The 27,147-nt window shown below is 44.4% G+C and overlaps 4 protein-coding genes across 8 annotated transcripts; 2 read left to right on the forward strand and 2 right to left on the reverse strand.

Annotated features, from left to right (window-relative positions):
• Positions 1-944: 944 nt before the first annotated feature.
• LOC124310818 (protein unc-79 homolog) lies at positions 945-20,340 on the reverse strand. 5 transcript variants are annotated; one of them, XM_046774844.1, is made up of 28 exons: positions 20,089-20,340; positions 19,812-19,930; positions 11,180-11,354; positions 10,799-10,918; positions 10,566-10,727; positions 10,218-10,388; positions 10,036-10,125; positions 9,783-9,968; positions 9,223-9,237; positions 8,757-9,034; positions 8,214-8,691; positions 7,815-8,136; positions 7,522-7,754; positions 6,860-7,450; positions 5,085-6,804; positions 4,903-5,026; positions 4,582-4,831; positions 4,405-4,511; positions 4,173-4,340; positions 3,582-4,111; positions 2,878-3,505; positions 2,701-2,817; positions 2,263-2,636; positions 2,080-2,201; positions 1,855-2,006; positions 1,642-1,788; positions 1,454-1,576; positions 945-1,371 (listed from the first exon to the last, which is right to left on the reverse strand). In XM_046774844.1, the coding sequence occupies exons 2-28, from the start codon at positions 19,833-19,835 to the stop codon at positions 1,159-1,161; spliced, it is 7,620 nt and encodes a 2,539-aa protein (XP_046630800.1). In that variant the 5' UTR covers positions 19,836-19,930; positions 20,089-20,340; the 3' UTR covers positions 945-1,158. The 5 variants fall into 5 exon arrangements, with proteins under 5 accessions (XP_046630800.1, XP_046630799.1, XP_046630801.1 ...); XM_046774843.1 differs by having other exon boundaries at positions 947-1,371; positions 1,855-2,009; positions 20,089-20,337; XM_046774847.1 differs by lacking the exon at positions 20,089-20,340 and adding an exon at positions 12,032-12,169 and having other exon boundaries at positions 948-1,371; positions 1,855-2,009; positions 11,180-11,943; positions 19,812-19,938.
• On the forward strand, positions 12,319-17,175 carry LOC124311428. Its single transcript, XM_046775918.1, has 6 exons — positions 12,319-12,696; positions 14,857-14,955; positions 15,036-15,127; positions 15,207-15,292; positions 16,529-16,685; positions 16,984-17,175. The coding sequence occupies exons 1-6, from the start codon at positions 12,583-12,585 to the stop codon at positions 17,033-17,035; spliced, it is 600 nt and encodes a 199-aa protein (XP_046631874.1). The 5' UTR covers positions 12,319-12,582; the 3' UTR covers positions 17,036-17,175.
• Positions 18,300-24,798, forward strand: LOC124310873 (alpha-mannosidase 2-like). Its single transcript, XM_046774983.1, has 8 exons — positions 18,300-19,177; positions 19,365-19,457; positions 20,572-20,744; positions 20,818-20,951; positions 21,022-21,162; positions 21,223-21,414; positions 22,256-22,644; positions 22,743-24,798. The coding sequence occupies exons 1-8, from the start codon at positions 18,755-18,757 to the stop codon at positions 24,705-24,707; spliced, it is 3,510 nt and encodes a 1,169-aa protein (XP_046630939.1). The 5' UTR covers positions 18,300-18,754; the 3' UTR covers positions 24,708-24,798.
• LOC124311038 lies at positions 24,752-27,124 on the reverse strand. The gene is made up of 7 exons (XM_046775292.1): positions 26,975-27,124; positions 26,486-26,905; positions 25,937-26,414; positions 25,726-25,870; positions 25,427-25,641; positions 25,254-25,372; positions 24,752-25,192 (listed from the first exon to the last, which is right to left on the reverse strand). Exons 1-7 carry the CDS (start codon positions 27,106-27,108, stop codon positions 24,793-24,795), a joined length of 1,911 nt encoding a protein of 636 aa, XP_046631248.1. The 5' UTR covers positions 27,109-27,124; the 3' UTR covers positions 24,752-24,792.
• Positions 27,125-27,147: the final 23 nt, after the last annotated feature.

Raw genomic sequence — 27,147 nt, forward strand, 5'->3', positions numbered from 1 at the left:
TGCCCGATAGTAGAACTCCCACTACGCGACAATAGAACTCCAATAAATTCTTTAATAATTTTCATGTTCGACAATAGAGCTCTATTGAATTTTAAATGTCCGACAATAGAACTCCAACCAAAATTATTCGCATGCCCCACTCCACCTTTCTTAAAATATGCAGTGCGCTCTAGTGTCCACAACCCAACATTCGTAGCCTATACTTCACATTCTATAAACCGGTTATAGATTATGCAATATAAAATGTGTATAAACAAGTAATATAATGCTAGGTTTATAAATAGTGTGACTAATAACTTATAACCAAACTTATAACCTTATTACTATACTATAGCAACAGCTGCTATTTTACAGCAACCCGCAGCAACCGCACCGTTTAGAAACCCTTCGGGTAATTGTGCTTACGAATTTGAGCAAACTTAAGTCCTTAATAAATGCTCCTTAATTCCTAAAACGAATTGAATTTCTATGTTTGACAAATCACGCCACTTCAACACACTTTCTTAGCTTTTTTGATGCTCCGGTTCCGATACGACTGTCTTTTATGTAGACTTTTATGCTTGCTTTTATGCAGAAAGAATCACAAACCAAGAGACAGGATAAAAAATAAGTTATTGGGATTTAGATTTTAGACTTCTCTTTATCGTCAGTTCATCACGCAGCTAAAAGTCTACCAGGCTGGTGAAAAGTCACAAATGTAACCAAATTAAGGAACGTGTGGTAGGGAACGTACTGCTGGCGCGTTATCAGAGATCCAGTTGATTGCGATCTTTTCGGTATCAATATGCCATGTAATGAATTTAATTTAAACTTACCAACCAGGCAGCTACTATTTAAACATGAAACGTGAACCTTGTTCGTTGATAGCCTCAGAAGCCCGGAGGGAACCTGGCGACGCAAGTCGCCTAACACAATTTTGAATCAGATTTCGCAAGTTACTGTCAAAACGGTAAACAGATTTCACGGTTCACCATCGTATTTTGCCACGAATAAAAGAGTGAACTTTGACGTTAATCAGTTAAGTTTCTATTGAAGTGAGGGAAGGAAACAGTAGATCTATCGTTATTTGGACAATAAAATTCAATATACTAAATGGTATCTTTTACACGTAACGTTACAAATGGAAAATCAACAATAAATAACAGGAATAGACCGGACCTAAACATTATAAAACTGACTAGCAGTGGACGATTGAATTTCTATTTGGCCCATTTTGAATTGGAGTTTCTGAAGCCATCGCAGTAGCCAGCCTTCCAAATGTGTTTCCAGTCCTTCGCATACGCCACCGCCACTTGATGCCGTACCAGTGTTGAGGGAATAGCCCTCCACACAGGCCTGTAATCGGACCTGCAAATGTACAGGTAGCTGCGTCTGCAAGTAAACACAATTGTGATATTCAAATTTATTGGCATTTTGACGCGGTATAGGTATGCTAATATAGTTTATGTCGTACCTGAGAATTCTGTGCCTGTAGAACTGGTGTCCAAAGAGGTAACAAGAGTGATAAAACAGACGATTTGCACTCTGACAGTGCTTCCATCAGACTCAAGAAATGTAAATTGACCATTTCAGTCAGCTACAAAAGAAGCGTTATTAAGAAAATAAGATGTATTTCAATTTTTGTTAGGTTTTTTTGCTCACCACTGATGAGTGCGCCACCAACTGTAATACGGAAGGAGTAATTTTGCTCCAGAAATCTACTAGAACGTTGAAAATGGTAGCTTGCTGCTCTGCGTTAGAATTATTGCCCAACTGGCCAGCCATGAACTCCAAGTAAATGGTCCAAAGCTGATAGATATGATGGCAAAATTTATGTTTTAAGTGTCAATATTCCAATAAAAATTGTAAACAAACTTGGCAGAGCAGGAAGGCATGATAGAGAGATGACATGTGAAGTACGGACGTTTTCGACTGCTCCGCGAAACCAGCTAATATACCCTGAATGTGATCGGCCAGCGAACACGAGACTTCGATTGGTAGCGGCAAACAAGGATTAGTTGTAGCGCCTACTATAGTTTGAAAAATACAATGACTGGATGTGTAAACAAAAATACAAAAAAGACGGTGATTCATTATTACTTGATACGGAAAGTGGTCCATTAGAATGTGTGTGAGTAACCAAAGCTGTATGTTGCAATGCCCCTAGTAAGAGCCAAGACAACAATCTCACATGACAAACGCACTCCAGAAACTCTCGCGGCCTGTAAAATGATATTCGTCAACACATTTTACAAATAGAATATGTTTTTTAAACAATGGTACCCTTGCTGGATGGAGGATGGCGGGTTCAATAACCAGGGCATGTAACGCTGAAGGCATTTGTTATCCTTGCCATTTCCACGAACGACTTCCAATGCCAAGAGTTGGGCCATTCCGGCTTTGACCGTTCCGCCAAGAGTATCTTCATCTAAACCGGGACCAGGACTCATAGCTCTGCTATTGCTCTTCAATTTGCTAAGCGTATGAACGTCGGCCAAAAAGTCCATAATATCGCTAAAGTGTGGACGGATGCAGTCAAATGCACCCGTGGTGCCAGCGCCTGCAGATCCATCCGATCCGGATAACTTGACAGTGTTGGCACCGCAATCCATTTCATCCATTAGCAGGCAATGGGGTGGCAAAGTTCCTCCAGCGTCCTAATTAGCAAAGCCAACATATAACTATGAATAAAATCGTTTCAAGTTTTTGCTTTTTACTCACTTGCAAGGTGAAATGCACCAAAATGATCAAGGTAGAATCTGGAAGACTTGATTTTAATTTCATTACCGACACTAGTTCATCGACGAGCGTCCTTGTCAACATGTACTTTTCTCGATCCTGCAATAGTACAGTTATCCACCAAATCATTTTCAAGATTTCACAAACATCGTAAATTACCTTGTTGAAGGACCGGAAAGCCAGGTGACAGAGTTCCACGAGATGCTTGTAATCAAAGCCAGCCCAATGTTGGATGATATAGAGCAGGATCTTGGCGAAAGAATCAAGTATGCTGCCACGAGATGGGGCGAGTTGAAGTGCTGCCACACGGTTTGTGCTGCCCATAATTCTCAAAAGCGAATTGCTGTGAATTGGATTGCCATTCAGCAGCGGTAAGACTAAAATGAGTCGCGTACAGAAGATTTCCAGCTGAGCGAATAGGGGGGTCCAAATCTGGGCACTCAATTCGAGCGGCGGAAGACACTCGATATAGCAGGCCACATTGGGCAACATCATGGCGATCTGGGCTGGCGACAACTGTTTTTGCTCATTCAGTGACTCGAGCAACAACTGGAGCGGTGCCGCCGGAGTAAGTTCAACGAAATCCGTCAACGCCGATGCCATCGTCTTGAAGAAAGACTGCTTCATCTCTTCAGGCACTTGAGTCTGGAATAATTGGATGAAGACCTTGTTCGGTGTGAGCTGATGCAACAAGCAGCGGAGAAATTGGCGAGCAATCGCACCAACTTCACCGGGTACGTACAAATTGCTACCCATTTGCCAGGTATATGTCGTACTTCCCGCCCACCTGTTGGTTCAAATTTTAAATCTTAGCTTCATATCATGTTAATTTCATAGCAAATAATTATTAAAAATTGAAGTACTTTGCGTTACAGCGGAGAATTTCTGGTAGCATAGTAGCAGCCAAAGCAGGCTCGCGATGAACGAATGTCGATATAATGACGATACATAATCCGAGTTCTTCTTCGCTGAATTCTTCAAATGGTGCGTTGCATTTGGAACAACGGTGACACGCCACTTCGTCACCGACGCGAAGACAGCTCTGTTTCATGGGCGTATGTACTGCGTGATTGACAGGGGCTGGATGAGGTGCTGGGGTTTCAATCTGAGGCTGTTGTTGCTGACGGTTTGATTGTTCGGTGGATAGAAACGGAATTTCGGGACCCATGGTTCCCATAGAGATGCCCATTTTTCTCTGTCGAGTTCTGACTCCCGTAGGTGTCGCTGTGGCTGCTGCTGCGGCGGCAGCAGCGTCCGCTGCATTGACCTGACGGTGCGAAACAATTGTATGGGCTTCATAGACACCCGATGGTTGTCGGACACAGGCCGCCAGCGATACTTCTGACGCTGCAGTGGCGGCATTCGGTTCTTGTTGTGACATTTCTGAGAGAACCTGTTGATAGAAAAGACCCAATGATTACATAAAGATAAAACTCGTCGAAGAAAATATTTACCTCAACTTCAGCAAGTGAATCTCGATCCCAATCAGGATCCGGCCGACTACTCTTGGGACTCTCAGGTATAACTTCAAGTTCTATGCCATCAACGTCAGTGTCAATGTCACATTCACTAGAGATACTTCCCGTCAACTCACGTCGGGACGTCAATGTGACGTTTGATTTCTGTAATAGCGGAAAAAGAAATCAACAAATAATTCGTCATCAACGTATTACAGATGAGATTTACCGTTGCAACTTGTAGCTGAATTTGATGTTGAATTGTAGAGGAGCCCCAGACCAATCCAGCTATGCCAAGAACAGCTCCTACGCCGTGTCCAATGACATTTGCTCTTCCTAAATAAATCAATTTAAAGCATAAACATTTAAAAATCTTTCAGCAAATCGCTGTTCCTTAAATAAAAACCTTTTAGATCTGTTGGATCAATTGGAGTTTCTACTTCCAAAGAGCCCTGACTCTGGTCTCTCATTCTCATAGTGGCAGTTGAAGAAACCCCATGGAGTTGATGCTGCGCTGTCGATGGATGGCCGTGACTTAAAGTGGCCCCAATACCACCGTAGCGATAACAGCGATGGTATTGAGATTCCAGAGTGTTGAGAACGATCCGGATGATGCTCTGCACTAGCGGAGCTAAATTCGGTTGGTTATAACGATACTGCAATAATACAGAAGAAATATTTAATAAATTTGGCCCAATCTTTTTCTTTGTAAATAAAACAAACAAACCTTATAGAGGATTACTAGCACTGTTTGTAACCACATCCGTCGAGGATGAGTTTCCAAATACCATAGGGAATAGGTCGGTTTGTAGGCTCTTTGTGGAGTCGTGCCGTTGTGTCGATCGTTGACGCTAAGTAATTGAAGGAAATTAAATAATTTCAAAATTGATCAAAGGATGGTGAACTTACTTATTCGAAGCTGCTGCAGCAGCTGATCCGGAAGCGAAACCAACGCTACTCATGGATCCGTGAGTTGTGATGGGCACACCAGCTTGCCCATGACATTGTAACCACGAATTACCTCCAGGGCCGTTGTTCTTTGACGGCGGGGCGGGACAGAAAATCATCAAAGATAACGTCATCGGCAGAAGATTGGCCCCGATAGCTAAATTACGATCCAGAACTTGCGGAAGAGCCGAGAGAAAGGCGTTGAAAGGAGCCGATGCTCTGAGTTTCTGTGGTGTCAAACAGAAAGCTCTTTCGGTGGGTCCGTAGCCCAGCAAAAGACTTAAATGTCGAAGGACCAGGTTCTGAATTTGCGATTGGAACTTGTCGTCGCTCAACTGGGCGAGATCTGGCTGCGCCAGGAATTGCATCAGCGTAGTCAACAGTAAAGAGTGGGTTTCACCATCGTAGTCGTCCAGTTCCGAGCAACGTTGCATGAAGAGAGCAACGTAGGCTTCTTCTTGAGACGCTTGTTGGTTGTTCATCCTGTCGCCACCGAGAGCGCCCCTGGATCGCATCAACTTCAACTGGGCTGAAGAACTTTGTCGGCTGTAACTCTTGGTCACTCCGTGCTGTGGGTGATGAATGGGCGTAGACTTTCGGCGATTGAAGCGATGAGTTGACAGGCTCAACGACCGCATCAAGCTCCTCGGTTGCTGTTGAGTTGGCGAACTAGACCTGCTAGGAGCGTAGCGCTTGATGGCCTCACGAGCTTTCTGCAATTTCTTGTTGAAGCTTTCGTTTGACATGTGACTGGACTTGAGATCACGCGGTTCAATCAATTCCCCGGCCCGCTGCAAGCTCAACTGGGCTTCCAAATACAAAGCGTCGAAACGATTGAAAAAGAATTTCCACGAGATGATCTTGCGTTTGGTCAGCCAAGGGTGATGATGCAGGGCCATAATCGAGTGCAACAACAGAGGCCTGTCGCTAATGAAACTGTCAAACTGCTGTTCCATACACCAGACGAGTAGTTTAAGCGATCCATCGTGCAAGCTCTCAAGGAGTATGGTTGCCCGGTTGGCTACAGCTGTGTTGATATCGTCCATTGATGAAATGAGGAAACAAAAGGCGTTGGTCAGGATCGACTGTAAAATGGAACTCTGTTTGACGGTGGGATCGTCCAGAAATTGGCACACCAACATCATCCGCTCCACGGATGAAAAGCGAGTCTTCCAATCGCGCGAGTGGAAATCCGATTCCATAATTTTCCAGAAAACATCCGATCCACCAGGAAGAGTGAGACAGTGCAGCAAGAGAGAGGCACACGTCTGGGCGACGTGCGATGTTTGACTCTCGAGGAGATTCCAGAGCTGGGCCACGGTGAGATTTTCTTGAACCCAGAACAGGAAGCCTGGATGCTCGCGACAGGCGGATTTACTGAGCACCTCGCAGTGTAGACAAAGGATTTCGACGCAGCGGAGTAGATGTCGTTGAGTGTCCGGTCGGATCAAGTGGTAGAGCTCTTTCAGGAATCCGTAAATGAGTTGGAGGTGATTCGGCAATTCATCCAGCGCAAATCGAAATTTGCCGGCGGTCGTCACCCAATATTGTTGATTCGGCTGTTGATGGTCTGGATGATCCATGTGGTCTGAAGGATCGTCCGTCAACATGCTCGGCTGAGCTACTTGGGCTTTGCAGCCGGCCACTTCCATTTCAGTGCAAGTCACAGCATTGGCTACAGCTAAGCAAAAAAATCAAGTTAAATCTTAAAAAATCAAATGTTTAAGTTTAAATACCTCTGAGGACTCTTTCTGATGGTAGGATCGGCGCCAGATCTAACTCGGACACGGTCTCCATTTTGGCCGTTCTGACTTCGCCCAGTTGTAATACTTGTTGTTGTTGTTGTTCTTGATAATAAACGGTTGATATAGCCTCTTCCGGTTTGTTTGTCTGCTGTTCACCAGGGCTGGGTTGCTGTTGTTGCTGGACTGACTGGGCAGCGGCCATCTCCACGCAATTCTCGAGCTCTTCGAAACACTCACTAACGACAGCCGCGTGCAGTGGCGAGTAGAAAGCAATCAACTCCTGCGCCAGCTGATACCACGATGTCAACAGACTACACATGTAGCAATCAGCCGACGTGCAATTATGCAGCATGCATTGCCGGACGTGAATCATATCTTTCAAAAGCGTGAGGCAGTGCTGAGCGAGCGGCGCTCCCGTCAATCCCCCATTACTAGGCTCCTCTTGGACTTCCAGTTGCTCCAGTAAAATGTCTAACATTAGGACGTGACAGGCCAGGCTCTTCTCCGGAAGACTCAGAGGCAACTCGGATGACGAAACACTTTGATTCGATACGGGAGATAACGGTCGAATTTCCTCCATATCTATTCGAATGATAAATGATTGATTAGGGTTTTGTGGTGCACCTAATAATGTAATGAAATGCGAAACGAACCGAAATTTGGGATTTCGTTGTCGGTGTCCAGTTTACTCGTGTTGACTCCCTCCTGGAAAATGTTGACCAGGAGATCGATGGGGACAACAATGTGCAACGAGGAGAGAAGCTGGAGCCAGTTGAGTGTTTGTTGTTGAACACGCAGATGAGTTCCACGGAAGCGGACAGCCAGGAAACGAAACATTTGTTGGGCATCGAATCCCAAAGGGCTCATACTCGAGTCCAGTAATTTGCTTTGAGAATAAGAAAATATGAATGTTTAAACGAACCAATTTCAAAATAGGGTCAATCACCTTAAAATAATTCGGAATTCTATCCACTCATCGGATGGCACAGTGGTGACCATCGATTCCAGCCAACGGGGTACAATGTCATTCCACAAATCGACGGTGATGATTTCGTAAGGAACGAGACAAAAGAGACGGTTGAATCCTTCCTTAATGTGAACGGCTTTCGGACAATGACCCGTGTCCCAACTGCCTCCCACTCTCGAGTATGAAGCCGGCCAGGGCATCAAACAGTCGAGCAGAACGTCCAGTTGGTTTTCCTGCGCCTCGACGATCCATTCCCGAAGCATTTCCGATTTGAGTGGCTCCAGTACGCTTCCGGCTTGATCTATAAAGACAGAAAACATCAAATGAATGGCCAGGGCCATTTGAGATTGTCATATAACTCATCAGTTGATTATTTACCATCGGTGACGTGAGCCGTAGTGTCGAACCAGTGAAAGAGAGCGCCTATTAACCTTCCGATGATGGATTTGGCTGCTTCGGGCACGGGCCGGCACACGGCCGTCAGAAGCCAGACGCCGTAGCGACTGAGCAATCTTCTCTCTTCCAATCCGAACGAGTAAATCGTATCCAAATCTCCACAGAGCCAAAGTCCAGCCCGAGTGAGTCGATCGTTGCTCTCGCTACTTCGTTCGAAGCTGTACGGCTGGGCTTCTTTCAGGAGACTGACGACGGCATCTACCGTGTAACTCTGCATCTCTGGCGACATCTCCCAGGCCGATGTCAGATTGCAGTGGAAAATGTGGTCGCCTCCGCGCCGGTTGTTGTGCCGGATCGAGTGACACTGGGCGCAATAGCGTATCGGCCGTCTGTCATTATAACTGGTGCAGCTGGACGAGAAGCACGACACGCTGGCCGTCTTGTCCGTTGAACGGCAACTCTGCAAGATAAATAGAAAATTTAGTTCACATAATAAAACAAGAAATCAAATCATTTAATCATTACCGTGTTATCGCACGTAGCGGCAACTTGGAGCATCGGCAAAAGGAGTTCCACAAGCGGCTCAAAATGTTGTTGTTGATTGCCATTGGAGGACAAGTTAGCGGGCGGTTCCAAGCGTTTGATTTCATCAGCGCAAGTAGCGCAAATCACCAAGAGGGGTCCGTTCTCGTTATTGCTCTGCTGGACAACGGCCACCCGATGATCCAGACAGAGTTTGATAGCTTCGGCCGCTTCGCCGCTGCTTTGGCACTCGTCTCGTTGACACATGACCGGCTTCCAACCTATAACGGGTGTGGGTGTGGGGGTACATTGAACTATTGATTATCATTTGAAATGAATCCGCGCACCGAGACTCTCAGCCGGCGCCATCAAATTTGTGAGCGTAGTCAATTGACATGTACGAAAAACTGTTAAGTAGTCGTAAAAGTTTGAATAAAAAAAGGCAATCATTATCAAGAACGGCACTTACCATTGAGAGCGAATCCTAAACATTTAAAAAATGGCGCGCTCTCGGTCACGGCGCGGAATATGGAAGACATCGAACAAACCATCAAAAAGCAAGAGAAGAGAGACGTGCAAGACAAGTCGAAGGATAAAGAGAGAGAGAGAGAGAGAGAGAGAAAGAGAAAGATTTGTAGTATAGTTTGTTAAATTGGGAAATTATCAGAAGAAAGTGAAGACATTAAAACCAAAAAATTAAGAACCAACAAGGCCAAGAAAGCCACACATTGATTTAGATGGGAATAACTGCTGCTCAGCATGTCCAATTAGTTTAGTTTAGTTGAGTGTTTGTGTTATTTCTGTGCAGTGTTGTGTTTAGATGTTTTTTTAATGATCATCCTTAATCCAGCTGAAACCAAACACCCACACTCGGCACGGAAAACACGCACACGAAAGAGAGAGGAGCCAAGATTTGAAGGAAATAAAAACAAAGGCGATAAGTCACGAGAAAATCAACCCAAAACACGCACGCACACGCAAAAAAAAAAAAAAAACTGGAAGACTGGTCCAAGAGTTAAAGGGCGATACCGTTGAATTTCGTGTTGACGCCGCGCCGATCGTACAGCGTGGGATTTAACGACGGCCAATAGTAAAATAAGAGGTGGGCGCCGGGCACGCGAGCCTTCAATGTCCCATGAGCGATAATGCAGAGTAAATCCTTAGCCACATCCGGTTTAAGTGACATGAGCGTCTCCATCAATTGGCAGTGGTGAGCTAAACATCGATTCAACAGATCCAATTTCACGAGTTGTTTTCGATTGATTTCAAATGTATAGCGGACCTGTATTCGTCGTGTACTGGAGAACGGCCATAATAATTCCGGGAACGGACGGCTCGATCACGTTGAATACGCCGTCTGCTGGCGGAGTGCCTGGTTGAAAAAATAAAAAATGAAAATGAAAATATCTGGCGGATTGATTTTTCGTTGGCGGAATAAATCGATTATCGATCGAAATAGCAAACCCATGGTGAGCGGCAGGAGGAAGGAGCAGAGGACCTGAACGATGTAGCCGTGAAGAGAGCTGGGCATGTGAACGATAGACGAGGCAACCAGACTGGGCAGATTATCGATTAGATCCTGTTCGAGGAACGGCATGACGCATAGGATCGTGCTGATCAGCGCCTGGCCCAGCACTTGAAGACAGGAAAACGCCGACAACCAAAATCCCGCCACATAGTAGTACAAGACACACAATCAGATGAGAGAGAGAGAAAGTTGGCCGATAGGCCGTCTGATATTCAAGAGAGAGAGAGAGCCTGTCCAATGGATTATTGGGCCGACAAAGTCCCAAAAGTCAATTGTGCACATACCATCGACTCCGGTCTGAATGAGCGGAGCCACTTCCAGCAGCTGGATCAAAACGGTGTAGAGGCCCTTGTAATCGAGGCTCGGGAATAGGGCCATGCGTTTGGTGTTGCTCTCCCGGTTGTACACCATGACGAGCGGGAAATCCGGCACATCCTTCAAGATTCCTGCAACACACATCGATCGAAGGTGAAATAAACCAGGGTGGATGAAAAGAGTTGGGGCCATATTAACATACCGAGAAGCGTCTGCGAGAAGTATTTGAGCGTATTGGCTACATCGTGACCGGATGGCGGTGAGCCGGAGCTGTTGAGCAGTCGAAGTTGATAATCGTGCAAATTTCTCACCTTGGCAGCGACTGTTTCATTTCAAAACACGACATCAATCAATCGAGAGCCTCACACAAGTCAGTTAAACAAACTCAAGACAAGGTGGTTCACAAAATAAACACACAAGAGGAGACTATCAAATTTTGGGTTTGAAACGATTAATAAGTGGCAAAGTTGATGAAAGTCCAGTGTGCGGACCAACTGTCTGTACTGTATATACTTATATACATGGCCGGTGCTGGGGTTGGTAGTAATTATCTAAGGAATTTCGAGAATTGGCTTCAACTTACATGTCGCTGCTCTCGTGGCCATGTTGTCGGTCGCCCGATAACAGACACGGGATGAAACGGGTCGATGATTGTTCCTTGCGTTCACAGACTCCCGACGGCCGTGTCGCTGTGGCTTTGCCTCCCGCCAAATGCGCATGTCCCGCGTCTGCGCCATCAGGACAAATCTTATCTCATTCTGGCGCGCAACATTCGAAATAACAAAATCAAATCAATTTCAATTTCAATGGATGTGTAAGTATCAATCGAAAAGAGGCCAAAAGTCACGTTTCGATGGCCAGTTTATTTGGCGCAGGAGGAGGGAGTGTCGAGTGTGTGTGCGTAGTCCCGCAACGTCGACTACACATATCAAGCTCTTATTATAGCCCATTGTGCGAGGAAGGGGGGGGGGTATCGCATATCCGGGTGAGCAACCTCCCCGTCCGAATGAGAGAAACAGTCGGAAAATGCAGATGAGAAATGCAACGAGCTGAAAACCCCAAAGTGCTGCATGGTCCGTCCGTTTATGTTTCAGCAGCGTCGCCAAAACATTCGCAATGGGCCAGCTGCTGCTGCTGTTGGCTTGAATAGCGTCGTCGTCGCTATTATCATAATAAGCATCCAGCAGCTTTACCTACTACGATATACTCGACACACAGACCAGTTGAGGCGACAGCAGCCGACCAGTTATCAACAACAACAACACACAAAGTTCAAACTGCGACTGTGTTTCTCGCTCCGCCATTCTTATGTAAACAGCCAAGTGTCTGACACGGACCATCCAGACGCTGCGCCGTTGGTGTAGCAGCAGTAGTAGCAATTTGTGAATTATTTAGTTAGAATCCCGAAATAAAATCTTCAACAGATGTCACTGACCTCTCTCTCTGCTGGCTGTTGCCATCGTTCGGCGGGGGTTGGCTGGGCTGGGTGGGTGTCTCGTTGGCGCTCGCAAAAGTTTCTTGGCATTGAATCGCGAGAGAGAGAGAGATGATGTGACGTCATCGTGACACGCCGCTAGGTGGCACCAGAGTGGAATAACAAATTTTTTTTTTTTCAAAAACAAAGCAACAAGAGAAAATAAAAAGACCCGAGAGAGAGAAATCTTGGTGAAACAAAAAACAACTCAAATTCCCGGGAGGGAATAAAGCGCTTCTTAACGTGCGGGTTTTCGTCAGTTTAGCACGCGGCATCATATCGCACGTTCCCCCCCTCCTTTCAAGCGAATAAGTCATTCTGACTTTTCTCTCTCTCTTTTTTTATTTTTAAATTTCGGGAGAGAGGTGCTAATTAATAATCACTCCACACACACACATTCATCAACGCTACAATCAACTAATCAACTATTAGGAGAAATCGAGTTTTAAAAGAAACATTCGCCCGCATCTTTTAATTTCTAGAGAGAAAAAAACCAACAAAACAACCGCGACATGATTCGATTATCATCGTCCGTCACGGTGTTTCTCATCATCACGATCCCGCACCTCGTCCTGGCCAGCCCGCTAGACACATCAGTCGATAATAGTCATCACCTCATGTGGCAGGTACCATACTGTATACTTTTTTAAATAGTGTGCGTGTGCAGTAGTTTGTGTCAAATGGCCATTTGAGTTACAAATGTTGGGTGCAATCATTTATTAGACGCTTTGAGGGAGGAGGTGGCCGTTGGTCAGAGTTGGCAGTCGGTGACGGCTAATAACTGATTCGTACTAGACCGCGAAGAATGTGACGCAATTTTTGACATGTAGCTTTTCAGGGTGCCGGGGAGAAGGGGGGGGGGGGGAAGAAATAATATCAGTAGAAACACACACCTAGACCCTTTAACTAGTACGACGTGCGGAGAGCCTCATCGGTTAAGTTATTTGGATTTCTTCTTGTTGTACATTTGGTCGAAAAATAAATAAATATTTGAGCGAGTCGCGAGAGAAAAAAATTAAGACAGAAAAAATAAACTGCCACGCTCCAAGCGCCCCCGAGCACTTTTAGCGCGCGGATGTCATCAATTTGAAATTTTTTTTCACAAGTTAAAAAAGAACTTGACGGGATCAACGAACTCGTTCCTTCATTTTCTCGGACATTTCAAATGGATTGAAAAAAACAAAAAAAAAATGACTCGGACCAACGCGAGGAGAAAGTTACAACCGCGATGAAAGATACAAATCAAAAGGCTTTTAAAAAAGAAAATTGAACCGGACGGGACAATTTTCTTAAAGATGTGGCGTATGTTTTTTAAATTTTTTCCCCGACACACGTATATACACACACAAGAAGCGGGCGGAAGGCGTGAGGGGGGGGGGGGGTTGAACGAGGACGCGAGATGGCCGGAAGTTGGAGAGTTTTGACAAGACGAGAAAATTAGGACGGGGGATGGTGGCGGGGAGGAATAATATATAGCCGAGAGCTGTGAAATGAAATGAAACACGCCGAACGTCGTCGTGAATGCGGAATGCTGTCGTCGGATGCCCAAGAAAACTGAAACGCCACGCATAGCGATCGCATCTATGCGCAAGCGGAACTCTGTGCAAATTGATGGATTCTTAAACCGAAGTCACGACCGGAGTTTTCACAGAAGATTTCGTCGGCCGTCAACCCAATTTCCAAACCAACGACGTCGCAAAAAGCCCATTAGACTTGTTTAGCTCGAAATGATTCAAAGTTGATAGTCATCTGTCTCTATAAGATATTCCAGCCGATGGGAGGAGAGAGATGGGCGTCCATTCAAAGGCTAGTCGCTCCGCTTATGGGGAAAAGTTATTTCCGAACTCGGCACAACTATCAGACGACCATCAATCAGAAATAGTCACAAAAAAGATCAAATTAGGAGAAACATGTTTTGTGTGGGGTCCAACCGGTTGTCGGAAAACATGGCGACACACAACTGACAACAAGTTTCCCATCCATGTCCATCCAAGCAACTCCCAAGGTAAATGATGTTGAGGAGATTGTCTCGACATTTTCAAGAGAGAAACCGCCCAGCTTTGTCTGATGAGCTCCAGAATTAACCCGACAACCGGAATATCAGGTCTTTTGCCGACCGACCGACCCGAGCATCGGTATAAACGCGTACCTCCCGAACAAAAATAAGATGACAGCCGAATAAATAAAAATTCATTTTAAACTTTCTCTTTTTTCTTTTTCTTTTTGCTACTGTTGATGAGGAAATTTTCACTATGTACTGGAATCTGAAACCCGGATCAAAAACAAAAAGTGTAGTTACGGATGCTTGCGTCAGGCGTTGGATTTCATTTCGTGACATGGCGGAAATTTGCATGCATTTGCATTTCTCGTCTGTTGTTTCGTTAATTTCGCACTGATGGGAAAACCCGCTGAAACGGCAGTCGTTGGCAGTCGTTCCTTTCGGTTATTATTTGAACTTTATTACGAAAGCGTGCTGAATCAACAAAAGGAGATGACGAAAAAAGAAAAGAATAAATATTACGTGGGCGGGAGTTCCTCCCGCTGCTGCCGAGTTTCTATAGCCTCCCACACGCGTCGATTTAATTTTAGTCATTTCCACCCACCATGTCTTTTAATATATACGAAACAAAGAAATAAGTCAAGAAAAGATTCAATAAACGTTAAAAAGAAAAAGATCGAAAAGACCATCAGACAGACGTATAACATTCACCCCCAAATGGGCATTCCCCCGTTAACAACGGCAGTGCATTGTGTATGTGACAGTTTTCAATTTGGTTTTTTTTTAGAGCGTCGAGGACGACCTATCGGCCGAAATGGAGGATTACGTCAACGACAACCCTGTCATCGAAGTGGACGACAGCGGAGTGCCCGTCTGCCCTCCAGTGGTCTGAAAAAGAAACAATTTCCCAAGTTACGCCAAGTTATTAAAACTTTTTTTCTTTTTCGGTTTCACGTTTCACACCAGGTAAACCATCCGCAGGCTTGTTACGCCAAGATTTGCCGTTCGGATATCGACTGTCTCGGTGGCAAAACCGAGCGCGTCTGCTGTTACAACGGGTATACACAACTAGCTATAATGTCGTTTGTTAGAGATGGTAATAACACGAAAAACCCAAAATTTGAATATTCACGGTAGTTGCATCCGAACGTGCATGATCAAAGTGAAACCGCCGCCCTTCTTTGATTACGAGGACACCCACAGCGATTCTCATCACCAATCAGGTGAGTGTTTTAACACGTCCATCAATCATCCGACAGGCAAATGAAATGATCCCTTTTTATATTTTTGCGGGAATTTCGAATAACGAAATGGGGAGGAAAAATCCCATCATAACTGGATGAGGAAAATGGCGCCGAATTCACTCCCGTCGCGTTGTCGTTAATACACTTTGTGTGTGTGTGTGTTTGGATAGTCATTTTCCACGTTTGAGACGTTGGATATGCATCCCCCACCGCCGGATTCGTTTCACTGCGGCGGCACGCGTGAGAACAAAAAAACGGGAGAACTAGACAAATAATAAAAAAAATTTCTACAAGAGAAAATGAAAGGAAAACTCATCACGCTTGGCTGTTGGGCCGAGGCCGAATTTCATCTGGCGGCATCCAGGCAGCAGGAGGGGGGGGGGGGATTCCAGGCATAATGAATTTAATGACGATCGTAAACAGATAATAATCCGCCGCGTCGTCGGGTTTTCTTATTATATTTCGGGCTTCTGTTTTTTTATTATTTCGAAAAAAAAACAAACCCAAACGGCTGCAAAGCGAAACGAGACGAGCGTGTCAAGGGTGTCTGAATGCGAGTCGATATTTTGAAAATCTAACGAGACTGGAATCACACAAGGAAGTATCTAGAAACTTGTAAGGTAATAAGAATAGGACATGAATGAATCACACAATATTAGCGGTCAGCATTTGCTCTGTGTGTGGGGGGGGGGGGGCTTCATTCAATTAAAACGCCGTCAATTCACATCCGGTACTCGTCTTACGATTACCCAAAAAAAGGAACATTACGCACACACAAAAGAAATCCGTTTTTTTATTTTTATTCTTCTCTTTCTCTGTGTGTGACCAATTGAGCAATAACATGAAAAGACGACGACTTTTCTTGGGAAGTTTTTTTCTATTTTTTTCCAGTTATTTTTTTTTTTCATATTTTGTTGTTTCTCAATAGAAAGTTTTTGTGTACCGCTGGAACACAATCGGCACTCGAGTCTGACTTGTTCTCTCCCAGCTCTTTTATTCTTTACTTAATAATGTATTCCTTTCATACTCAGAAAAACCAACAAAATGGACGTGCGTGTTCTCTAAATGCATGGGAGACAATGATCATTTTTTTGTTCCCTTTTTCTCTGCCATTTTCTATTGTCCTTTTTTTGCTATGCATTATGTTTTGATTGTTTCGATGTCCGACTCCGATTCCATTTTGTACTTATTTATAAGCATTCGTTTGTTTGACAGATGTCGGGATCGGTCAAAATATCCGAGCCGGATCGGCGGAAGTGGCCGAATTCCAGCGACCGGCGATTGTGTTGACTCTACCGGGCGGATGCCACCTCACCCAGGAGCAGTACGACACTTATCAGAAATTCCAAGTCTCTCCCAACGTTCGACAATGGTAAATATTATAGCCCCCCAGGAAAACTTCTAAGCCGAAATACTTAACAAATAAAAACAAGGGGAAAAAGAGAAACACGTGAACAGCAGAACGAGAAATAGAAATAAATTATTTGTTAAGGAATGTTATTCCTTTCCTTAGATGCCTATCCATCACTCACTAGTCTGAACGACTGGGGAACACACAAGAAAAATTTTTGGGACTTTTTTTTTTATTTCATTTTTTAAAAAAGAAAGGAGAAAAAAAAACCTTGATCTTATCTTTTTTTTTCTTTTTTCTCCCTTAAAATATCAAAAAGTTACTGCCTGGCGGGGGACGTCTTTTGCCAAATCAATCCGAAGGCACCTTGATCGATGAGCGGAGCAACATTTCCTTCGTTTTTATTTTTTATTGTTATTATGATTCCCCCCACTCCCTTTTAATTCATGCCATACTTACACATATCCGTCATATTCATAAACGACACACAAACTCGCATAAACAGTAAAAAGACAAAAAAAAAATGGAAGAGAAAAAATGTCAAACAGGTAAAATATCTCTACTATATATAAAAATATAAATTTGTTGTATATGTTTCCTATATATGTCTAATCCTTGAGAATACACACACACCCGGAGTGGTAAAGTCTCAAAAAAGAATCGAAAAAGTTGAAAGAACCCCAGAAAAAGTTCAAAGGTCAAAGCGACTCTGGCAGAGCGGCTCAGCCGGTGGAACAAACAAGACGTACAACCCACAAGAGAGACACACACAGCACACACTACACACGGTAAAAAATAAAGAAACCCCCACCTGGCCGAACAAGAATAAATCCCCCCCTTTCTCCTTCCAAGTAAAGGGAGACATTCCAGAAATCTGTTGAACGATCTTGAATAAAGCTCAGACAACAACCAATGACTAAATAAATTTGAAAAACAAAACAAGAACCCCGCGCACACACAACACACACATGGAAAAACCGACGCAATCGATAGGTATAGATGTACACCTATTATGTACAAGCCATACAGAGTCGGCATTCCTCCGACATATTCCACACACACACACACAGATGATGGGAGAGAATACGGGGGTTAAATATATTCGGCCAAAAAGAAGAAAAAGATAACGAGAAAGAGAAAAGTTGTTTGTTGGGGTTTTGGGCCCCCCCTCGACGCCAGTGACTTTTCCTTCATCTCTTTTGTGCCCAGTGCTCCATGTTTCTCTCTATCCTTGTTCGCCTTGGTATCCTATACCTTTTGGGAGAAATTTTCCGTCTACCTGTGAGGGACTCGGCGCTTTCTCGCTCGATTTCCAGCGTATCTCTTTTTTGTTCCTGGCTGCTGGCCGACAACGTAGTTGGAACCCGCAGGCAATCCAACTACACTCGCAGCCATTCCAACTTTCCCAGCTAAAATTCAGTCGCTGCCACACTGTCATCGTGAAAACTTGCAACGGATGAAACCTAATGACAGGCGGTGGCTCAAAAATAACAAACCAGCCTAACCCAAAGGATTATCTCAAATATTGACCGCCACACCCACATAATTGAAGAAGAGGCGAGGCCTTCAGAGTCACGTTCCAATAAGTGTGTCTAGGGCGCAGGCATCAAAGAGAAGAACAAATTTAAATCCCGCCGCCACCGCCGCCTCCGCTATTTGTATGTTCCAGCCGGAGTTGGAAAAGAGCGTGGCATCGAGTGTAGTTTTTTTTAGTACACACAGCACTGTGAGGGGGGGCTGGATTTCGTTTCTGAGGTCAGGTGTGCGGTAGCTGGGAGGCGAGCCGTCAGTGGTAGCAAGGATTCCGTCCCGCCGACATCATCGCTTCTCGCTTCACCGTTAAAAATAGAAACTTTTTGAAGAAAACCAAAAACCAACCCCAAAAGAAAACGGATACACTCGGCTGGATATGACACTCGGTCCGACGACTGAGCACTCCGCACGCATTACACGAGTGACAACCAAACAAACAGTGTTTGTGGCGGCTAATAGTGTGAACAGTGTGTCCAAATAAAAGTTGTGATTTAGTGCAAGAAGTGAGTGTGATAAAAGTGAGTGTCGAGAGATGAGAGCGGCCGTTTGGATCCTTCATGTCCGCCGACTTATTTGCTGTTGAGTCGTCGTCGTCGTCGCCTGGTGAAGACAAGATGAGGCGCTTTCTGTCACGCCGGCCGAGTCTTCGCCTTTTAGCCGCTCCGATTCTATTACTGGCCGCCTTCACCGTCGTCGGTCTCATGACCGACTGGGCTGCTGACTGGGGCGCCAATAAAAACTGTTCGGTTGACAAGTCGTCGTCGCCTTCATCTTCCAATTTAATTCGCCAAAGAAGCGGCGGCTCCATTCAAACCGCATCTAATCGGGCCAGTGCAGACTGGCGCCCAGATTCCGATCAGGCTTACGCCAGGTCCATGAACGAGTCATCCTTTTCATCTTCGCAGGCAGTTTGCCGGAGCGTGACTGTTTCCCGAGCCGATATCGACACGATGCAAGTCTATCCGACTCTCAATTTCCAGGTCAGTATCGATTGGATTTGACGATCAATCGCAAGAGCAACGCAGACAGGATTTTCGTTCGCCGTCAAATATTTGACGTCGAATGCTATTCTTTTCTTTCTCTTGAAGATGTGACGATGATTCATTGGATTCTTTTATTGTCATGTCCTCACTGTTGTTTTTTTTTCAACATTTACGCAACTGGAAGCCGGAATACATGCGCAGGAGAGACTTTTGGGACTCGTCGCTGGAGAAGCGTTACAACGAATACAAGAAGGATACGACACGCCCGTCTCTCAAGGTTGGGTTAATAACCAAATGCTTTTTACATAATTCATCACTCCTTCCATATATACTGTTGCCTATCTTCTTTTTCTTCTTTCCAATTTCACATTCTGCGTGAGCCACTTAACTTGACTCTTTATCACGACAGACGCTATTTAAGCCACGTCAAAAGTCACGACGGCAGCAACACAACAAAAAGAAGAATCAAATCAAACAGAAAACTTGCTGTGCGTGCACAGCGGCAGTTATTACAAGTCGTTTCTTAAACTTTACAAGGGGACCCTTCCTACTTTTGTCAGTTGCTGGAAATGTTTTTCGGGGGAATTTTTCATGCTTAAATTTAAAGAGGAAAGTTAAATGTGTACAGTACCTGATGAAGGTTTGGCATCACCATCTGCCAGACGTATACAGCAGCATTTGATTGGGCTCATTTACTCTGCACGAATAACATGATGACAGCTTCTGGATTCCAGTTGACCAGCTGACAGCCTGCAGAAAATTAAAAGTTTAGCTGACAAACTTTTAACTGCTGGTTTTAATCGGTTGTGTAATTATATTTATACAGAAAACAAGCATCTTGGTTATTACACCAAACTAATGTGACAGACCATTATGGGTAGCTAGGCTACTACTATAAAGCTACTTACATCAGGAGTTACAAAATTGTGTGTTCAAATTAGTTGCAATGCCACACAAAACTTTGCCCGTGACACATAAAAGATTATACTCGTTGCACTCATACTTTTAACAAATGATATCGAACGAAACACACTTCCTGTGAAAAATGTCATCGTCGTCGTGGTTCGAATTTCAAAACGTCAATGTTCGTCTGCTCGAATCACAATCGATTTTTATTTATTTATCGCTAAAACTCCCCTCTCAACTTACATTGATCGCTGAAATTTTCAGTAGATTGATTTTGCATGTTAAATCAAATAATACTTTAAATATTCTAGTAAGAAAAAAAATCTATTGAACAACTGAAAATGATTTCCCGAGTGAATAAACTATTGAAATTCAGGTCTAAAGATTCCAAAGCCTTCCTCAGTTCAGTTCCTCCCTCATTGTTAAATGATTCGTGAATTTTTCAAAAGAATATCGACCCATCTTTTTTCTCGTTCCGATTGTAGGTTGTCGTGTTGCCCCATTCCCATGTCGATCCTGGTTGGTTGAAAACTTTTGAAAACTATTACGCACAATCGACGCACTCGATTTTGGACAACTTGGTCACCAAGTTGACGCAGCACAAAAATATGACATTCATCTGGACGGAAATATCTTTCTTCGCACTGTGGTGGGAAAGGTTAGTAGTAGTAAAAAAAAAAAAGAAAAAGCTAAAAGTTTGAGTCAGTCGATTGACTATGTGAATTTTTCAGTGCATTGCCAGCCAAAAGACGCCAAGTGCAAAAGTTGGTGGAAGAAAAGCGACTGGAATTCACTTCGGCCACTTGGGTAATGGTGGATGAAGCCACGCCACATCTCTATTCCATGCTCGACCAAATGATTGAAGGTAACCTTTAAAATTTTTGACTGATGTTTTAAAAAACTAAATTGAAATTTTGTTAACCCCCCACCAACAGGACACCAATGGCTGAAATCGCATTTGGGCGTGTCTCCCAAATCGGCATGGACTGTCGATCCTTTCGGACACGGGCCAGTGGCACCCTACTTGCTGCACGCAGCCGGACTCCAAAACACGGTCGTCCAACGTATCCATTACGGTAAAGGACATTAAAAAAATAAATAAACGTAAAAAGATCTCAACTAAAAACCGCAAACAGGATGGAAGCGCTGGATGGCAGACCGACAGGTGAGCGACTTTTATTGGAAGCTGCCCTGGGAGACTCCTGGACGGGATTCCGTTTTATGCCACAACTTCCCTTATGACATTTACACGACAAAGCATTCCTGCGGTCCCAACCCGAAAACGTGCTTAGGATACGATTTCCGCAATGTCCGAGGCGAATACAACGGTACGTGTGTCAGTTTGATTAACACAATCACATTTTATATGGGGGGGGGGAGGTCTCAGCTAGCGAACATAAAAGGAATGAACCGTTATAGCCGTAATTCATGTTTGATTCCGGGCCCATTGCACTCTTAATTGAGTCATGCAGCGTACTAAATGATGCGCAGGGTAGTAACAGCAATAAGTGTTCATTAGAGACGTATACTTTCGTGCAACGGCGCACGCTTCACTAAACAAACGGAGAGATAATAAACTTGACTTTTCTTTTTTTAGTTTCAAAGTTCTCACTTGAAAATAAAAAAAGGTTGACAGGATCCGTTGCCTGCGGGTCTCTCGTCAACATTCTATTGTCCAACATCACGATCTTTTACAATGTCAATAGGTGAACTACTCCCAAGTACGCCTTTTTTCCAGTTCATAAAAGTCAATTCAAAATTGGGAAGGAAGAAGGAAATTACGACAGTTACAAACGAGTCGACATTTCCTCATAGACGAGGATAATGGCACAAGATTTATCCTAATCGATTGTTGGGCCGCCAGTCAGCAGGGAATTGTGGTGCGTGACTGAAACTGAAACGGCAAACAGGATATCGTCGACTATACACGCTGGCTGCCAGCCCAGTCTCCATTTATTTTCTTTTTATTTCTTTTTACTTCTTTTTTTACTGATGAATTTGATTACGAACAATTTATATCTTCGCCTGCTTGTTGTTCGTTCCGATTCACGCATCCCCCCTCCCCAAGTCACGTTATCACGACATTCGCCCGTTTGCAAGAATAATTTACGACGCCAAATCTACGTTATTTGTAAACAAAAATGTTGTTGTCTTGTTTTTGTTGTTTAGAGTTTACAATGAACTCGTCGCCCATCACGCGAACCAACATCCAGAGCAAAGCCGAGGTGCTGCTGGAGCAGTACGCCAAAACGGGTTCGCTGACCCGTCACAATATCGTGCTGGCACTAGTGGGCGACGACTTCCGCTACGATCACGACATCGAGTGGGATCAACAGTACACCAATTACCAGAACCTCTTCAACTACATCAACGCCAGGAAGGAGATCTACAAAACTGAAATTGGATTCGGGACACTCACCGATTACTTTGATGCCATCCGGGGTCGCGTTGACAACTTCCCAACTCTCAAAGGAGATTTCTTCCCCTATTCGGACATTTTCAGCGAAGGACGGCCCGCTTACTGGACCGGTTATTTCACGTCTCGACCCTATTACAAAGTAAATAAAAAGATTTGATAGAATTTTGACCGAAAACGAGTAAGAGGGTAACGCTAACGCATAATGTGTAAACAATTCGTCTTCACCCAAAATGACAGATGCTGGCTCGGGAGTTGGAAGATCGACTCCGAGGGGCGGAGATTCTCTACACTTTGGCTCTCAACCGAGCGAGACAGAATGGATTCCCTACGGCCAGACGAGTTATGGATCACAAGTATGGCGCGCTGGTACAGGCGAGGAGGTGGTTGGCGTTGTTCCAGCACCATGACGCCATCACCGGGACCAGCAAAGCGGCTGTCATGCAGGACTACGGTCAGAAACTCTTCCAGGCGTTGAAAGATTCGGCCAATATCGCGTCGAGCAGCGCTGCCATTCTCATGTCGATCGACGACCATCAGTGGCAACGCTTCCGACTTTTGCCCGCACTCCAGCGACCCACTTACGACAAACTGGCCCAAAAGACGACGCTCGAATTGGCAACAACTGAGCAAACAGAGAAGACGGTCATCCTGTACAACTCGGAGGCTCACCACCGAGACGAAATGGTCAGATTGAAGACCAGCTGGCCGTACATCCGCGTTCTCGATTCGGATGGCAATAAAATCCGACATCAAGTCAATCCCGTCTGGACTCTTCAACACCACCAGCGACTAGAGCCGGCCCCCGAAAGTTTTCAGCTGGTTTTCATAGCCTCGTTAGCTCCATTGTCTCTGTCGGCCTTCCGAATCCAAAGAATGCACATGCCGACCAACCAACAAGCCAACGAGACCGCCAAGACGCTCGTCTACAGCACGTTCGACAATACGACACTAAACGGACCATTCAAATCGCAGCGGCTGGAGCAGTTGGTCGACATCCAAGTGGAGAACCGCAAGACAAAGTTGCTCTTTGACGGGCAGACGGGATTTCTCAAATCGATCCGATCCAAAGCCACGGACCGCGTGACTCCGTGCGCCATGCAGTTCGCCGCCTATCCTTCCAGCATGTTCCATAGCGGAGCTTATCTTTTCATGCCCGATCCCAACGCAGTCGAGCCGCAACTTGACGTCTTGAAAGGTTTCAACGGAAGGCCGCAGATTTTCATCATCAGCGGGCCGGTGATGTCAGAAGTGTCGGTGGTCTACAGCCAGTTGCTCGTCCATTCGACCATCATCTTCCACAAAAAGATGGAGGATCTCATCTGGATGGAAACGACGTTGGACATGGGGCCGGCACCCAACTTTAGAGAGCACGAATTCTTTATTCGCTTTAAAACCGGACTGCAAAATGTCGATCCAATTAATGGCACGGCCGAGTTCTTCACCGATCAGAACGGGTTCGCATTCGCCCGGCGAGTGCGCAACAGCCAACTCGGAGTGGAGGCCAACTATTATCCAATCACGAGCGCTGCATTCATTCAAGACGACAACCAGCGGTTGAATGTGCTGGTCAATAGCGCCAAAGGCTTCACTTCGCTGGAAAAAGGATGGATGGAGTTCATGCTGGACAGGCGAACCATTCACGACGACGGGCGAGGAATGGGCGAAGGGATGACGGACAACTTGCCAACTGTTACGCCCTTTGTGCTGATGCTGGAAGAAAGGAAAGAGTCGGACGACAAGGTGGACAGAATAAGTCTTCCGGCAACGTTCGCTTCGACGAGATTAATGTATCCGGCTACGGCTTTCATCGTCGATGCTGACGAGTCGGAGCAAGTCGATTTTGTTACGCGGACCCGGCTACTCTTTCTCAACCAGCCCCTACCGTGCAATATCCACATGGTCGGCCTGAGGACTCTTTCCGAAACAGGATTGATGGAAATGGATTTACCGTCCAACTCGGCGTTGTTGACTCTTCACAACCGGGCTGCCGATTGTTCCATAACGGACGATCTACCTTTCCCTTGCGGTACAACAGATCCTGAGGATCGAGTCTTCCATCCGGGGACATCTTTCATCGGACTGGAGCTCGGCAGAATGGAGCGCACTTCTCTCACTGGGCTCCGCGAGATGGGTCTGGCCGATTTCGACTCTGCCCGTCTCTCTTTGATGGAACTGGGCTCTTTCAACCTCACTTTTGTCTGAGGTGGAATTTTTTCTTAGTCAAATGATCTGAAACATTCACCCAATGAACAATAATAATAATAATTAATACATTTGAAGTATACGATCAAAATTCGGGAGACATTTCCAAGTAGTTGATTGGGGATACAATCTGATCATAATGAATTCGAGGGACTGTGGGATCCGTCGCTCTGGGAAGGGACTGATCGACATGGTACCAAAAGGCCGGTCGAATTGGGACAATCAACTCGTCAAATTTCTTTTTCAGTTCGGCCACCGTTCCCGGTTCGATTTCTGAGGCCGTGATGAAACAGAAACAGACGAGATTTGGCATGCTGCTTACAAATTTGAGTAGAACGTCTTGAAGTTCCTGACTTTTCCATGGAATGTTTGGGCCGTCTTCCTCGTAGAGAACAATCCTTTCCAATCTTTTACAGTCGAGCAGAGTATTCAGCACGGCCCGATTCGGCATAATTTCTCCTTCGTACTCGTAGGCGTATTGCAATCTAAATTCATATTCATGTAAACATTGTAAAATCTGTATTTTAGTTAGACCAAAGTACTGACCTAAAATCTCGCAACTTTTCAGCCAGAGGTAAGTAGCGACAAAGATTGTCGAATGATTCGTCGCAACTGAGACCACCGCAAATGTGAAGGTTTCGAAGTAATGGGCAGCCACTAAATATCTGAAATAGAATGAGTCAGTTAAGAATTCCATATAATTTCTATTTTGTGCTTACCGTTTCAAAGAAATCTCCTTCAAACAAACAGAACGCATTTAGGCTTAACGTAGTCAACCGGCCACAACGTAATATCGTTTTCAAACAGTCAGTCATACCAGATTGAGAAGATTTATAACCCAGTGGTGTCCAAGGATCCATAGCAGATCGATTTGAATAACCAATATGAAGCGCTTCAAGATTAGGAGTGGCTTTCAGAAATAGTTCTAAAATATCTGGGACAATAATATGAAAAATAACAGCGGCAATTTTGCAGTTGTGTAGCTTAGAATTGTATAGGATAACAAACGCATTATTACCTTTTCTCGGAAAGCTACAGTTGTAAACCAATGTCTTCAAATGATTCAACATCCAGTCATCTTTCATACAAAAAGGATAACCATTATTGTCATTCAAATGCAAATGCTCTAACTTGGGGTGTGCTCTACACAATTCGTCTACTCCCTTAATAATACACGGAAAATACATTTAGCGACAAACTTCAACATCACTAGAGGAAACATAAATTACTTCTGAACTGATGCAATAGCCATGAATGTAGCGAAGGTTAGGCAACACGGTCCATTGTTCTAGCCCAATCCCGCCGATGTGTTCCAACTGGCCAAATCGCCCATCGTCGTCGCCGTCAAAACTTGACAGCTGACCGTCACATAAAATTGATTTTATTTGACTTCCTGAAGGGATGGTATCACGCGATATTCGAACATCTTCCATAATCCAAACACGCTCAACGCAGCTCATGTCATATTGGGAAAATATCCAATTAACCAGCCCCTTGACGCATTCGTCTGGGTATGAAATTAAACCACCCCTTTTCAAAATGACCAAATTTTTCAATAATGCCATCCAGCTTAAATTCGGGAAAAATTTTTCTCTAGCACGATTGACGAATACATCATCATAATCATCCTTTCCGAATGGCCCATATCTGAAATATTCTTCACTATAGACAATTTCCAGGTGCAAATCCACACATTTTCGGCAATAACTATAAATAATAATAACTGGGTTTAATGAATAGTCCTCAGAAATAAAAGCACAATTGAATTAATTAGATACCTTAACAGCTGCAGCATTAAAAACCAAGAGTCTATATAATAAGCACCATTGAATGCAAGGATTTTTAAGTGAGTAAGTTTTGAGAAACTATTAGATAATGTTTGAAGTGATGATGATTCAAATTCTTTCATTTTATCAAAAATAGGTTCATCATTCTCTGACAAGCTAATACTAATTTTTACAATATGATGACAGCTTTTAAATATCTGCCAAAGATGTGACAGGTTAAGCTTGGTATCTTGAATGTGCAAAGAAGATAAGTGAATCATTGAAGTTACAACATCAAATAGAAAGTCACTCGGCAGCCAATAACAGTGGCTTGTATCTAAACTTGTAACTATTTCTGGGCAAACCCAACTACTTAGATATGTATGGAATAAATTATGGGTGACAAAGTAACACTGCTGGATTGAAAGTGTTCTGCACAGTAGTTAAAGAAATCAGAATTACAATTTGCTGTAAAGTTTTAGTAGTATTATTTGTTATTACCTTCTTTCTCCACATAGGCATGAAAATCTGTCAGACACCCCTGAGAGTGAAAAGGTTATACAGTCTTTTTCATTCATGTAGTTGAAAAGGTGAAGAAGTATGTCAACAGGAAGACTGTCAAAATGTGACTCCATCTTTGTTTTTTAAACAAATCAAACCTCCTCTGATGCACA

Source organism: Daphnia pulicaria, chromosome 8 (assembly GCF_021234035.1).
Source record: "Daphnia pulicaria isolate SC F1-1A chromosome 8, SC_F0-13Bv2, whole genome shotgun sequence".
NCBI classification, from domain to species: domain Eukaryota; kingdom Metazoa; phylum Arthropoda; class Branchiopoda; order Diplostraca; family Daphniidae; genus Daphnia; species Daphnia pulicaria.